This window comes from Symphodus melops, assembly GCF_947650265.1.
Source record: "Symphodus melops genome assembly, chromosome: 10".
NCBI lineage: Eukaryota > Metazoa > Chordata > Actinopteri > Labriformes > Labridae > Symphodus > Symphodus melops.
This window is the reverse complement of record NC_136700.1, coordinates 9604864-9621375: the sequence shown is the minus strand read 5'-3', so window position 1 is coordinate 9621375 and position 16512 is coordinate 9604864. Positions and strand designations below refer to the sequence as shown.

The 16512-nt window shown below is 40.0% G+C and overlaps 2 protein-coding genes across 4 annotated transcripts in view; one reads left to right on the top strand and one right to left on the bottom strand.

Moving 5' to 3' along the window:
• The window catches only part of aadac (arylacetamide deacetylase), a 67834-nt gene that overhangs the window by 26997 nt on the left and 24325 nt on the right, over window positions 1-16512 (top strand). The window contains exon 1 of one of the 3 annotated variants that reach the window (XM_079354284.1): window positions 14741-14825. The exons of the other annotated variants lie outside the window; for them this stretch is intronic. The gene's annotated coding sequence lies outside the window, so the exon portion shown is untranslated. Of the gene's footprint in view, window positions 1-14740; window positions 14826-16512 lie in introns of those variants that run through there. 3 annotated transcript variants of the gene reach the window in all.
• igsf10 (immunoglobulin superfamily, member 10) lies at window positions 3938-15566 on the bottom strand (the record flags this gene model as incomplete). The annotated part of the gene is made up of 9 exons (XM_079353210.1): window positions 3938-5786; window positions 5866-6232; window positions 6578-7481; window positions 8422-9966; window positions 10070-11836; window positions 12051-12818; window positions 13315-13705; window positions 13980-14109; window positions 15358-15566. 9 exons carry the CDS (start codon window positions 15564-15566, stop codon window positions 4236-4238), a joined length of 7632 nt encoding a protein of 2543 aa, XP_079209336.1. The 3' UTR covers window positions 3938-4235.

Genomic DNA, 16512 nt, shown 5'->3' with positions numbered 1-16512 from the left:
GTGTTTCCTCAGCTGTATAAAAGCTCCACCAGATTGCCTCTAAATTACACATTGGCTTTACGACATAGTGGTAAATTAGACTTTTTTTCCTATTTCCCCAAGCTCAGAGGAAATGCTGATGGTGGATGTGTCTGTGTAAAGGAATGCTATTTGTGCACAAATGTCTCTCTTTCACAACAGCCCTCCAACTTTGATCTTTTGCTCTAAAAATGTAAACAATTATTTTTTTAAACAATATTGGGAATGGCAATGGAAACAGCAAAAGACCATATCTCTACAGTCAGGAACACAGATGAGAACATGAAATAGGACCATTATGTAGTGGAGATTTGCAAACATTGTTCAAATTAAAACGTGACGAAAGCTATGTTGTGCATGCTAGAACCAAACCGCCATTGGATGTATCACACATAAAGCCGAGTGAGTGATTCCTTGTCATTAATGCCAGATCTCTTGATGAATTCTTGCTCCTGGATGTTTATTCAACAGTAGGTTCTTCTTGGCACTCAACCCATTTACTTTTATTGATTCAAAACTGAACTTGAAAAGTTTCTTGGAATAGCTTAACCTGTTAGACAGAAACATCAACCCCTCTCCTGTCGAGTTGCAGAGGCACATTGTTGATGTAGTCTAATTAGGTGAGCTGGCTTGTTTAAAACTTCCTTTTGCCTTTGGGACTCAATCATTTAAAGGTGCTTTGATGTTTTTAGTTTGGCGTTTGTGTGACTTGAGTTGAATAAGGTTAGGTACTCAGCAGTGGGTTCCAACAATCCAACCTGGTTACTCTCTGGGGATACGAGACCACAGCTGCACCCAATCAGACGGCAGAAGCCCCACTGATGTACTTCCACTGCCCTCAGGATAGAGACTCAGGGATATAGCCCCATTAAAAAGTGTTTTCTCATGCTTTATATTATACCTTAAATATGTGGCCCCATTTTGTAACCTTCTTGTTGTTGTATTTATTAGACCACTCTTGCCTCATAAGGGTTGTAGTGTCCACTTACAAAATACCCTGCTAAATTTATGCCAAAAGTCAGAAGTTTTATGGTTGAACCTTTGCCCTTGTACCTGATCTGAGACTGTATGGAGTTAATAGTGACTTAGGCTGGAGAAAGGGCTTTGACAGGATCCCATTGCATAAACTGACTGGCATACTATATTTTCCCATATAATGGTCAAAATACTATGTCCTAGTTGGTGAAACTATTTTCCTGAAGAGAAATTGTCTGACAAAAATTGAACTGCCAACACAATGTGACAGATCCAACATGGCAATGAAGTGCAAAGATGAATCTGTCTAACTTGTGGCTTGAAGCTAGATGTGTGGATTCTAAAATGCCAATGTGAAATTCCAGTATCACTACAGGTACTGAAAGAGAAACAGACCTACAGTATAAGTAGGCATGTGCTTAATAGACAGCCCACTTTAATATTTTGAAAGAGCTCCCAGACTTTTTTTTTTTTCTTGAAAAGGGAACCGAGCTGCAGTTTGCTTGTTAGATAATTTAAGCTTAGGTTCATTAGCTCATGTCAGCTATGGCCAGGTTGCTAAGAAACTTTTTGTTTATTTGATTTTTTTGGTCAGATTTTGTTTTTAAGTAGCTGGTCCCCAATAAGTTTCTGAGTGAAAATGAAGGGGTAGAAACATTCAGGAAAGGTTTTGTACTAACATTAACTGTCCTCAAGAGTCCATGTTAAGAAAATACTATCTTGTGTATCACTTGACAGCTGAATCCAGACTGAACAGAAAATGAAGGTTATTATGAAAACTATGTAGACTGTATCTGCTTTCAGAAAATATTGCTTATGTAGGGTAATGATGATTACACTAACAGCAAGAAGGCGTGATTCTGTAGATTTGGTTTGTGTTTCCAAAATCTTCAAGGTGGCCAATTAATAGTTATACCAATTTTTTTTTTTTTTTGGTTTTACGACATTGTGGTAGGCTAACTCTTCATGTTCACGTCTCACTTCACCAGCTATGAACTGACAGCTGGGTTAAGAGGAAAGGTACATTTTACCAAGTGAAGTTTGAATGCAGACATAAAGAAACACACCATGCTCCTTTTAGAAGTTCCCCATAAAACCATTTTTTCTTAAATGTTACGTGTCAGACTTCAACTGTTTTCATTTATGCACCCATGAGAAAAAGAGGGGATGGGAAAATCATGTTTAAAATTGTCTTAAATATCTTTTCTCCAAATTTGAACCATTAATTCACAACAGAACAAATAAACTCCTCACCATTCATAATGATGATCTGCCGATCACGTCTGTGAACTGTACATCTATATTTAGGTTTTAAAAACATTGCTTTATTTAAAAACAAAAAAAACCCAAACATGTTTTAAGTGTCACATTGCTCACATATGCAAGCAATCTCTGTTATCACAGAGCCAGAATTCCAAAGTTTATTGAAGTCAATGCCCTCTTTCCCAATATCTGCCTGGATTATATCACAATGCTGAAGACTGGCTCCTGATTTTGGAAATATACTTTTTTTCTTATTTGTCAAAAGTATGTTCTAATACTTACCCACTTGAGGACAAACAACTGACCTAGATTTTGAAGGTCTGTTACAAGCAGCTGTTTTGTATTGGGAGTCAGAGTAAATTAAGTATTCCCATTCTGTCATGTTTAAAGCTGTCTTTACAATTACTGGATCATAGACTGTGTTTTCTTTTTTTTCCAACTTAAAACATAAACTTAACTTAAGTCGCAGTATTACTAATGAGGACATTCTAAATTGGTACATGCCTCTCTGAAAGGCTATACATCATGGGGCATTCACAAATTGGACAGTTAACTAATTGCTTCCAGTTGGTGCCCTTTACACTCAAGGTATTTATCTAAACCTATAACCTTAAAAGTTAGAATAAATGTAAGTAAAGTGTAAAATCCTACTCTTACCATCGCATATTGCCTTGAATTCACTTATATCCAATTACTTTTTTTTGTGTTGCAGGTAAATATGTTTAAACTTTTCTAGTGCTGTTACTTCAGGAACAGGAAACAACATCAGATGACTAATGTATAGGTTTATGTTTTAACAATGGCTTATTCCCATTGCTCTTTTCTGTTTCATAATGCCTCATCTCTCAGTTCAATTTGCAAAAGGGCTGTATAATCAGCACAAAAATCACAAACAAAAATCCAAGGCTCCCGTAAGGGTCATGCCCAGTGATGAGTTGAGTAAAGAACTATTTTTACAGCTGGAGAGTATTGTATGTCTGAAAGGTTTCAACTGAGGCTGAAGTCATAACTCCACCTGCGGTTTGGCATCCATCTGGGTAATCCTGATGGCCTTTAACACAAAAGCATTATAATAGCTGACTTGAAAGTGTTCTCTGAACAGTAATATGCTTTATTTCATATACATGTCTTATGAGGTTTTTGTGTAATAAGGATAACATTAGAAAAAAAATATATAAGCTATCATTGTTTTTTATTTGTCTCCTCATACTTTGATAGAGTAGATACTACAAATAGAAATACTTTCTTACAACAGATTGGATTAATGTATAACATTACTGTTAATTCTTGTGTACAACACAATAGACTGATAGTGCCTTATTTTGTTTGACAGATGGCTGCTGATGGAAATAAATGATTCTGCTTCACACTGTCATCAAATCTGAAAGTAATCTAATGTATTTATGATATGAAAGGAATGGTACTGCCCATGCAGATGTATCCAGTGTAAATAAGAATATATTTTAAACATTGTTTGCATGCTTTCTTTTCCTTAGCTTAAAAAGAATAAGCAACACATTTTAACTACAACTTCAGTCAATATGTGAAGTCATTTAAAACCCTCCTGGGAGTGTTATTCCTTTCACTGAGTTTGTTGCAGTCTTTCACCCTCTTGGTGAAGTTTCATAACATGTAGAAATAGTATCCCTAAATATAGTTCGCAATGCTTGGTCAGAGAAATCCCTCTTTGTTTGACTCTTTACACTGGCTGTCTTGCTCCAGTGAGACTCCAAATCCATAGTAGAACCACCATTGAATTTCCAGGCCAGTGTACCAAAGTTAACATTACAAATCTCGAATTCCAGACTGTTTTTTTTTATGTTATTTTTTTTAAATTCACAATTTTCACTGTAAAAAAAGGAATTTCCCTCCCTTCTTCCTTGACATGGTTGAAAACAGTCTCACACACACAAGTGACAGTTTCTTAATGTTACATGTACATTTGCTTAAAACTCTTTCCTCCCTTTGTCTAGTCTTTTTCACAGTACATGTACGTATGTAACTTTAAAATCTGTGCCCACGTCGTTTTTTGCAAGGCATTTGTATGTGCCTGAGTCTGAGGCTGTAGGTCTCTGAATGATAAGTGTGCCCTGAGGATGGAGCAGTTCACTACCCAAGCGCCTGCCCTGTCCTGCTGCAGACAGCACTGAATGATCAGGTAGCTCCCAGGTGATCTCTGGCTTGGGGATCCCAATGGCAGCACAGTTAAGCTGAATAGATGTCCCACTTACTGCTTTCACATTGGGGGGTGGAGCTGTAGAGATTTTTGGTGGGTAAGCAATAATAACAACTGGGACAGTGAGCACTGCCTCCCCAGCATCATTTCGAGCTCTACAGATGTAATTTCCTCGATCATGAAGAGTAGTATCCTGAACAACCAAGGTACCATTCTCAAGTAACTGGTAGCGCCCAAAAACTTGGGACCGAGTAAGAGTGTGGCCACCAGGAGTTGTCCAGTAGATTCCGGGTCTTGGATTCCCATCTGATAGACAGTGAAGGAAAAGAGGTTCTCCAGACATACTGCGTATGATGCCCCTAGGCCTTGTCAAGATGTAAGGTTTCTGACCAAAGTCCACAATTATTAGTTTCTCTATGTATCCCATGAAATTCTTGGCACCACAGCGGTACTTCCCAGAATCCTCTTTGCGAGGGTAATAGATGACTAAAGTTCCATTATTGCTTAGGTGGTGTTGAGAGTCATGGTGATGTTCACCAGTAACTCGCGTGCCATTAGGAAAAGTCCATATTATCTCTGGCGTCGGGTTTCCATCAGCAGAGCAATTCAGAACTACGGTTTTCCCAATCCGAGACACAATGCGCTCATTGAATGGGTTTTTGAAGATCGGCCTTCGTAGCATACTAGTAACCTCTAGCTGCACCACCATTACTGCCTCTCCTCCATCATTCCTTGCCATGCAAATGAACTCTGCTGTATCGGTTGGGCGCACGTGGCGAATTTCTAAAGTCCCGTTTTGGTGAACATTAATTCTACTGCCAAAGTATGGTGCTTTCAGAAAGATGTTATCTGGCATAATCCATGTGATACCAGGAGTGGGATAACCTTCAGCTTTACAGTCTATTAATTTCCTGGAAAATTTAGCTGCAACATCTTTTATTACAGTCCTATTTTGCCTGTAGCCATTAATCACTGGCGGATTCCCATCTAACTCAAGCTTGTAGACTTTTCTTTTGTCTCCAGCAAGGTTGCGGGCTATACAAACATACTCCCCAGCATCGATAAGCTTCACAGCCCTTATATCCAGAGAGCCATTGACATGCATAAGGTAGCGATCATTAGATGCCCCAATCACATCATTGTTTGGCAGCATCCACAGGATCTTGGGTCTTGGTTCCCCAAGTGCTTCACAGTCAAAGCGGATGTTTCTTCCAGGTTTTACTCTTGCATAGGTCTGGCTGGATGCACGAATTCTAGGGGGTGCAGTCATCACACTGATATGTACATGCATTTCATCCTTGCCTCCTTGGTTTTCAGCATAGCAGGTGTAGTCTCCCTCCTCTGACATACCAACCTGTTGAAGTATGACAAAATGATTTGCAGCTTTTAAAAGGTTTAATGTTACACAGAGGAAGTAGTGTGCAATTACATACCTGGTTTACGTAAAGAGTTCCATTGTCGAAAAGTGTGAAGCGACGTGCTCGTCCCCCTCCACTGCTGGCATCAGACTGAAGAGCACTATTGACCACTGTGCCATCTGGTAAACCCCAGTAAATCTCTGGCTTTGGGGCTCCTGAGGCTTTACAGTCAACCTTCAAGTCATAACCATAGGTTACCTGCTTTTTTCCATTAAGCTTAGGCTCTATCTTGGCTGGCTTCATGGTCACACTGACCATCATGAGTTGAATGGCATCTCCCATTTTGCTTCGTGCCACACAGAGATAGTCTCCTGCATCTTTATCACTGACAGTCTTCACAATAAGTGTACCATTATCCAGGACCTGAATTCTGTTGCCCATCCTATACAAGACAAATATTGACAGTTAGCAAAGTGAGCACCATTTACTAAAGTTTACAACCGGGTTAGCTGATGTAATTAATTGATGCAATGATCCATGGCCATGGTCAAATTTCCAAATTGAGTGCTTTTGAATATCCTTAGGCTTCAGGGCTAATTGTATTAAAAAGACATAGGGAAAGACGGTGAAGATGTAAGTTACTTTAAACACAAAATAATGTCATTTGTCAATTCTGCCACTTCATCATTTTTACCAAGGTTTTATTTTGGCTTTTTCCTCATAAGCTAACTTTAAATAGTACAGTCTTATCTTTTGTGGATTACTACGATTAGCAAGGCATCTTTACCTGTGCCACTGGTCCACCACAGCTTTAGATGGTAGTCTCCACATGATCCTGGGTTTAGGATCTCCTGACGCCGAACAGTTAAGTATCAGCTGGTTGCCATAGAACAGCTCTGTCATGCGCTGTGAGGTCTTCACTATGTAAGGGGCAGACTCTTGTTTTTCAACTGTCAGTGTCACCACCCTTCTCTCTGAGCCAGTTGAACTGGTAGCAATACATTCATATTTCCCATTGTCTGTTGGAGTTATGTCCTTAATTTGGAGTGTTCCATTGATATAAACATATATCCTTGGGTTTCTTGCAGGTCTGTTAGATCGTACCATTGACCCATCATTGAGGACCCAGTGCAAAGTTGGATGTGGGCTTCCATGGCCAGTACAGGGAATCCACAAGTTTTGGCTTACACTGGCTTTTACATGTTGACGTTTCTCCTCCTTAATGCCTGGGGGAGCTGCCACAACTTGCAGTCGGACAGTAGCAGTGTCAGCTCCGGCTGGATTGCTGGCAATGCATTTGTAATGACCTCTGTCATGAACAGACACCTGCTCAATGATCAGAGTTCCCTCAGCAGATACTGATACTCTTTCCTTCTCCATGTTTTTACTCCTAACTTGGGTGCGGTTGGCCAGAATCCATGATATAAAGGGTGTGGGCCGACCCTCTGCTTTACATTTCATCTCCACAGTGTTCCCTGCATGAGATTTTATTTCACGCATTTTTGGCTCCAGGATGCGTGAAGGGTATGCCACAACAGAGAGGGTGACAAGAAGTTTGTCTGATCCATGATCATTCTCAACAAGACAGAGGTATTGACCACGATCCTTAACGCTGGCATTCTGGATTGACAGCGTGCCATTACTCAAGACCTGAAACTTGCCCATTCTTCCTGAAATGGTGTTGGTGCTTCCTGAAGAAAGAAATATCATTTTTTAAATACAGATTCAACATAAAAACATTCAAAGCGCAAGCTTCTTTTAATTACTGTTCTCCCTCTTGTTATTTTTTCTTTGTGTTGGTGTTGTTGGTGTTAATTCTGCAGAACAGTAAACAGACACATACACCCTACACTCTACATAGAGCAGCGTAGAACAACAACATTTAGTATGTCAGGAAACTTAAAGACTCAATAACACTAAGATCCCTACACTTTGAAATCAGAAAAAAACAAAAAAAACGTTTGCCCTATTGACATAACGATTCCTAGAGGCTCATATAATGGCCTGAAGTCAAATAATTAATAATTTGACAATGTTGAAACAATTATTATCAGTGAATTACTGTGCAGCCTTTTCTCATTTTCCTTTCTTTTTAATATTCTAAACCTATTCTAAATCTACCTAAGCCTTTTTTTCCACATATAGGCAATTTTTAAGTTGGTCAGAACTGAAAGATTAACTTGCAAACATTTATTTGTTGGGTAATTTGTTGAGTCAAAGCTGAAATCATAATGATGATTGGTTGCAGGCTTACAGCCACTTCCTATTTAAGATGTCCTGCCCTTTTAATGAAGGATGCAGGATGAAGGTCTAGTACTTTTATTGATCCATTTATCAGCATTTTTCAGGGGTAATACATATAGGCATTGTTCCATCTAATTGAAGTGCAACCAATGCAATGTATATAGGACTTCCAGCCATGAATAATTTTCATTCCTTGTCCCTGATTAGGTTTGTAGGAAATAACACATGATAAAACAACACTATGAAAATTGACAATTGCAGCAGACGTAGCCAATACATGTTTGCTAGCAAGTTAGACAGCGTGCAACAGTGTTAGACTTCACCTTGAAGTTGTTGATGGACACATAGGACACAAAGATTTTTCCTATTTTTAATTAAAAATGGTACCTGTGTTTGAGGACAAGCGTCTCCAGGTTAAAGTTGGCTGAGGGTTTCCTACTGCCTCACACGGAAGGAAAGCATCAGAGTTGGATAAAACTGTGAAGCTCGCTGCATTGCCACCAACAATCTTGGGTTTGCTTGTCCATACCTCTGTAGTTTCTTCAAAGCCAGCAATATTGGCAGTGGTTACTTCAACGTCAGTGATTAGGGCTTTGATATATTCCTCCTCTGCTGTAAGGCCTTTATCTGTACTGCCTCTGTCACGGCTGCTTTGCATAGTAGGTCTGATTGTCTTAATTGGTGTTCTTCGAGTGGTGTAGCTATTTCCACTTGGTTTTGGTGGTATGATGTTGCTACGGACTATGGGTCGGGCTGTGGTATAAGGTCTTTTTGTGGTTGCTGGCATGGACGTGGTGGTGGGATTGAATGTAGATGAGGGGAATGAGGATTTCTTGGTTGTAGTGTAGACTAGGAAATTGCTAGACACATTCCAGTCATACTCCTCATATAAGTCAACGTCCTCCTTTTGGTCAGTGGATACTGCAACTGGAGTTCTGTCCTCTTTCCTAGCTGGTGTGTATAAGGAATTATGGAGTGAAACTGTCTGTTGTGGTAGTCTGGTAGTCTCCGTTGTAGTGTCCATAATTGTGCTTTCTGTAGTTAAAGCTTCAGCTATGGTAGTAGCTTGTGATTTAGTTATTGCAGGTTTCTTGATTGGTCTCCTGCCCCTAAAGGGCCTCCTTCTTCGCCCTTGCTGTCCTCTTCTTCCATAAGGCTTCTTTCTGCCCACAAACAACTTATCAGGCAGACTCCCTGACCCAGATGAAATTGGTGCATCAGTATCTTCATTTAAAAGTGGCTGAATGGTCGGTGGGGAAGGCAGAGTCTGTGATTCTATAGGTGTTTCAGCTGTGGTTGAAGATCTGTAGTAATTTGGTAAGCTGGTAGTGCTTATGAGGTGAACGCTGGGTTCCAGTGTGGTAAACCCAAAATCTAAAGAAGATAAATCATCATAGTCATCATCCAATGAGCCCTCTTCCCTACCCGTTTGTATGGACGGGGAAAGAGTCCCTGGTTCTGCCAGTGAGTTTGTGACAGTGGTGAGCAAAGCAATAGGGGTTGTGGTTACAGTCACTGTTGTAGGTTCAGCTGTAGTTGATGTTTTCTGTGTTACAAATGGCTTTCTTAGCCGACCTAGTATCTTTACTTTATCTTTGCCTCCAAACAGCCTGTTCCATGGGATTCTTCCACGAATAACAGTCGAGGCAGTTGTAGTTGTAGCAGCATTGGTGGAGATTAATGGTTCCTTATTTGTGGTCACAAATGGATCAGTTGTAATGGACAAATCAGGGGCATCAGCGGAGGTTATGTAGCCACTCGAATCATCCAGCTTTGGGGCTTCTGAAGTATTGTAATTGTATAGTGTAGAAGTTTCAGGTTTTGAAGTAGTGGCAGGTCTCTCCCTTATGTGTAAAGATGAACTATCGGTCGGTTTGACCACCTGCAGATGAGTCTTTGATGTATTTGTATTGTCTTCATCACAGTCACAGTCTGAGGGGAAACAAAGAAAACACAGAAACACACATTTCAGCTAAAGAGGTGCAAAATAACAAATTAAGCATATTTTAACTATAATAAGTCTTCCACTTCTTACCTGTGGACAGTTCAATTTTATATGGCACTGTTGCATTCCCTTCCTTTTTAACTGACGGCTGTTTGAGTTTATTGATAATGGACTGTATGTCTGTTATCCTGTTGGGTTTAATGATCCTTCTGCGCCCTTGAAAAGTCCTTCTGCGCCCCCCTGCTCTACTGTTCTTATTTGGGATGATTTGGATGTGCTGTCTAGAGATGATGGTGGATCCCGCAGGCAAGTGTGGGGATTTGATGGTTTGGGTCGTGTGGAGGGTAATCTCATCTTGTTGTCTCTCTGTGGTGGTGATGGCTGTGTATGTGGTCTGGCTTTTTGGGTCTGTGGATGTGTGAACAAAGAATTCCACTGGGCTGGGGCCATCCCTCATTGGAGTGACATTAGGGTCTGTGGTAAACAAGAGTGCTGCATCTGTGGATGTTTCTGGCTCTACAGGTTGTTCTCCAGAGAACTGGAGTTGAGTTTCTTGCGTGGTTTCTGTCACAGTAAGTGACAGAACCGGGTGCCTGATTGAGCTTGGCTTTGAAGTGGTTTGGCTTATTTCCGAGTTATAGAACTGAGTGTTCTCATCAACTATAGATTTGCCTTTGTTGTGTGAAAAATATGGTGTAACTGCATCACTTTGAGTTTCTATCCTGTGTGTTGGATCATATGTGAATGTGGACTTGATTGATGTGGACTCTGACTGCATATATAACTCTGATGTTGGTGTATTTGAATGTTCTGTAACTTGAAATATTCTGCCTCTTTGTGGATTATCTGGAGTTGGTGTGAGAACTTTTGACACGATGACGAGCTGATCTTCATTATGATCCTCAGCAGAGCCAATGTCACCATCACCAGATAGACCAGCATTTGAGTCTGCATCTTTGACTCCCTCACTCTCTGTGCCACTCTTTGTTCTTGATCCATCTTGAGCCTTTTTCATAAATTCAGCAAATTTATTTGGGTCCACTTTCCTGGAAGCCTTATCAAAGATCCTACTACTCCAGATGCGTCGGTTACTAACGGACCCCCTCCTTCTCTGTCCAAGCCTAGTTCCAGCACCTCTACCATGTGACTTAAGTCTGGGGTAAGGTCGATCTGAGGTAATTGTTCTGGATTCCTGACTAGTTTTGTCAAAGGGACTGGAAGAGGGGATCTCTTTTCGAGTGATTGTGTTTTCAGTCAAACTAGGGTCAACATTGTCCTCTATTTCCATCCCTGATCCTCCACTGTCCAAAACTGTAAACGTACTGGGCCTTTCATCAGTCACTGTCAACTGTGACACAAGAAGATCAACTCCAAGGTCATTAGTAACCAAACACCTATAAAAACCTCTGTCCCTCTCAGTGATCCCATGAATGAGCAAAGTTCCATTGTCAAAAACTTTCTTTTTCCCTTGAGACTTTTCCAGTACTAAGTGATCAGGAAGAATCCAATGGACTGAGGCCTTTGTACTTCCTGATAAACTACAGTCCAAAACCAGATTTTCACCCATTGGCTTTGTGAGTTGAACACCATTGACCTCAGACTCTTCCACATCAGGGGAGAGAACTGTCACACGAAAGATCAGGATATCTGCATCCAGGTAGTTTGTGGCAATGCACCGGTACAGGCCTGTGTCTGTGGTATCTGCTCCCCTCAGAGTTAGCTTCCCTTCGACATTGATAATGATCCTGCTGTCCTCACTGGAATAAGGCGCTCTGACCTTACTTCCATCTGGTAAAATCCACTCCAACAATGGCTTTGGCTCACCACGGATCAGACAGTTCAACTGTGCCACTCCACCTATGTTAAAAATAAAATAGATGTCTTATTAAAGTAAGTATCCTTACATAAATATTTAGTCTCTTGAATTCTGACAGTTTTAAAATGCTCAATGTGCTCACAGTGTTAATTATCAATTCTCTATAAACTTGTATGCATCACTTAAGAATTATTAGGTAACAAATAATTGAATGTCAAATCACCTATCAACTAGTTTCTAGGGGTAAATTCCCACCTGTAAGTACAGTGTGCTCGGTCTTGGTTTGATTATCTCGCTTAATCATGGTCCAAGAATAGCGGTCTCTCTTAGGTGTTCTGTTTTCCACACGGAGGTTGACTAGAGACTGGTACTTAATATGCAAAGTAGAAAAAGTGGTCATAGTGCGGTCAAGTTGGAAGCTAACCTCACCCTGCATCAACCATGCAGGCGAGGCCTTAATCTCGGCCTCAATGCTTGTGTGAATTCCATCTTCTGCCTCCTGTGTTTTTATCTGACTATATCTGTAAATCATTTCAGGGCTTCTGGCTAGCATTATGCCTCTTTCTAGTCTCATTGGAGAGTCACTGTAGCTGGCCAGTATCTGCCACAGTTGCTGTATGTGTTCATGGTCAACGTTACACACCAAATAGGAAGTTATGCCAGTGGTCAGAACTGTGACATTGTTTCCCTCCTCCTCCTCCAAAGTTTGTGTCAGGTTCTCAAAATTGCAGGGCCTCTGGACAGTGCAGGAAAGAGTGGCATCACTGTGAAACTGGTCTGTAAGGTTCATTTGTATTGAGCCTAAAGGGGATATAAAGTCCTTTGGGGAAACTGGAGTAAAGTCCCCCTCATCCAGGGTGATGTTTTTCTGCTTTAAATGTTGTTGGATCCAGGGTTTGGCACATGCAAAGGCATCACTTGGGAGAAGAGATAGAGGTCTTTTCTGGAAATGGGCAGGATTTTCACAAAGAGGACACAGCTGGCCTCTTGGATATCTACGATCTCGCTTGCATTTCAGCACACCTGCAAACATTTAAATAGAATAAAAATTTAGTTGTTACTATGTTAGAAAGATAAAACTTGTGGACCTTAAAATATTATAATTGACACATACATAATTAAAATTCACAAGTTGCTTTTAAAATGGCATTGTCATCTATAAAAGGTTTTTGTTTCTATGCCTCTGTTTTTCTCTGTAGCTATCACACTGAGAAAGAGATGCTCTCTGCCTGCTATTACTGTGTCCCTGCAATAATTTATGTATCTCTTGGATATCTATCTTTCTTTTTTTTCTACAGAATCCAGTATGCTATTAGTCTGTAGCAGAAAAAAGGTTTCAGTCATGAGAAGAAAAACCTAATAAAGTACAAACGCAATTAGCAACTTTACCAGGTGTGTTGTGTTATAGCTGCAAGCAATAGTCTTCATTATAAAAGAATGGGTTCTCTTCCCTTGTAAACATTTTACAACATGACACCTCTGATTTCTTTCAGAGGGTATCAAAGCATGTACTCCTCACCTGTGTTTTTCTGTGACCACTTTGAGAACCACTTCATACGGCAGTCACATGACCATGGGTTGCCCTGGAGGAAGAGGTTCTCTAACTCGCTGCAGCCTAAGAAAATATCTGCAGGGAGAGTGGTTAGGAAGTTGTCCGACAGGTGGATGTTTCTTACTGAGGACACCTTGAACACCTGACTGTGTCTCAGTGTGACGAAAGTGTCTGGGTGAAGCTGCTGGAGGTGGTTACCCTCCAGTTGGACCAACTGTAGCTTGGTTAGGCCATAGAAAGCCTCTGGACTGATGAAATCAATGTGGTTGTGATCCAAGTGGAGTCTCAGGACACTGTCCAGGCCTTTAAATGTCTCTTTTTTGATTTCCTTCACTTTGTTAAAAGACAACTTCAGGACCTGTGAAAACAAATGGAGATGTCATAAGTATTTTTCAAAAGACGTCACAGGTATCTTTGACTTATCATAACAAAACGATTTCATTAAATGTTGTCAAAATAGCAACTTGTAAATCGTTGTCAAGTCTGTACATCTGTTTACGTTTAGAAGAGTGACTGACTCTTTGTCCAACTTTTAATACTTTGATATTCCAGGACAGTGAAATTGTATTGCAAAAGAGGCTTTTATTATGTATTATTTTTTTAACAACAGCCTGACCAACACATTATTTTACCTGTAGGGACTTAAGATCTTGGAAGGTTCTATCTTCAATACTGTGGATAATGTTGCTATGTAGCATCAACAACTCCAAGTTCTCAAGTCCTGAAAGATTGTTTTCTCTCAAAACAGTTATACTGTTGTACCTAAAACCAGAGGGAAAAAGAGACTTCATACTGAGACAAATATATCAATCAAACATTCATATTGACCTAATCATGAGAACGGGCAAAATCAGACAATAACGGGGATAACACTTGTATATCAGTGCTTGGCTTGATAATTTAAACTCATGCCTTTAATCTTCAGAACACAACAATAAAATAGTTTTTTAACTTTTCAAGTTTTTATGTGTACTTAAAACAGCGGTTTCAAACAAGTGGCTAAATGAGACTACAGTGGTTGTCAGAGATTATCCTGCTGAACAAAACAGTTTGCCACAGAGCTTATGTTCTGCAATGATCCAAAATCCAATGCAAAAATCCCATAGGCGAACTCTAATTCGAACCCATGGCAAAGATACTTCAGGATTGGCCTACAAAAATATGTCATCAGTATTCCAGTCTATAGGCTATTGTCTCATTATTATCTAATTGAATGCCTCTTGTCCAATCAGATTGTTTGGTTGGAACAAACAGTAACGATCTTGTTAATAACACCTGGGCTAATTCTAACACGTTAAAAAATCTGAGGTTAAACATTTTGTATTCAAATATGACATCATCTCAAGAGGTGTAATCAGGCACTCTGATTGAATACACCTGGGGACTAGCACTATTTATTTCTTCCTGGGATGAAAACGGACAAAGTTACATGTTTAGATTTTGGCATTCTGAGATAACAGCAAAGTCTTTTACCTAAGGTAAGGTAATTTCACAACATTTGTGTGTGTGTTTGGATATATAATTTGCTGTTGTAGGCCTGTTTGTTTCATCATTTTGACAAAGAATTACTTTAAAAGACACCAAACTCAGGCACCAACTTCAAGCTTCTAGATATTAGCTTCTGGACTGGACTTTTAGACAGGAAGCTGACCAGCGGTGAATTTAGTGATGTACAGGAGTTTAGAAGCTAATAGGCCTTCTTATAAGCAAAAGTATGGTTTGCTAGCAACTCTAATGGTAAGTGAATAAAACTCACTGAAGGTCCTTCTGAATGGGCTACCTTCATGTTGACCTTTTATAAACCAAAGTTTGTGTGCTGTTAGTTTAACTGTGAGCTCTCAGTTTAATATCAGTTGTTGTTGTTCTGGAATAAGACTGCTGCATACAGTATAGGCCTACTCTAGGTAGCCTACAGTCTATGGCTTAATCAGTCACTCCCCTGGGGAATGTCTGTAGCGATTTTTCTTCATTATGCTAAAAGCTGAAAAAAAAAAAAAAAAGGAGGCTCACCCGAGATTAATTCTTTCCACAGCTGGCTGGATGTGGTCAGGTACTGCGGTCAGGTATCTAAAGGTGCAGTGAACTTCAGTAGGAACATAGCAGACACATGATTTGGGGCAGTCACCGCTTGTCGGCAGCAGCAGAGCAGCCAAAAACAACAGGGTCTCCATCAACCTCCTCCGCTGATATGATGATGTGTTGCAGTCACACACACTCATTGTGCACAGGGATGGGGCTGCAGCTGCACAGAAAAGAGGTGCTAGACTTTGCGTTGTAACATAATGAAACCCACCTGTAGAGACAGGAACAGTGTGTTGAAGTGTTACTCCAAACAGGAATAACAGACAGATACATTAGATTTGACAAAGCTTATAGGCTACATGTTTCTTTTTACCCTAAAAATGTCATAAGAAATAAAAAACTCATCTAAATTCATTATGTTTTAATTACATTTTATTAAGAAGCCCACTATTTATCTGAAGTGGATAGAGGACAACTTTTTTCCAAATGCATTCAAATAGTAATCAAGTCAAACAAAATGATGCATAGTCTGTGATAAATGCATTTACTTGCAGATGCCAAATAGTCACACAAAAACAAATATATATATATATATATATACACATATATTCTCTCTCACCGTACTTCAGCAACTGTAGAAAACAGTTCTTCTGCACTTACGGAATAAAGTAATCCAGTTGAAGGAGTTAAAGGTTCCTGCACAGTGTCAGTAATTGACCAGCTTGATTCCTCTGAGTCTACTGTGTCTGACACGCAGAGGGACAGGAGGCATGTCAGTGTGAGCGCCTGAAGTGGAGCACACACTTCGGTCTCCCTCCCTTGTCTCCCCCCATGCTGCTGTAATGTAATCCAAGAGTAACGGCACTTTGAAAGAGCGAGGGAGTGGTCTGCTAGAAATAGCTTGCATCTGACAGTCTGTTAAAGGCCATTAAAAACATACAAATGTTCATTAACAAAGAATCAGAGAAAGAATTGAATTATAAATTGCTGCCAAGACTATAATATTTGACATCTGTTGTTGTTTTAGATGTAGGTCATCAAATTGTTTTGCACAGGAGCATGACTTTGAAACAATGTATTTTTTTCCCTTGATTTGAGATGTTAAACAGATGTGGCTCCTTGATAATTTAAATATTTCTGCTT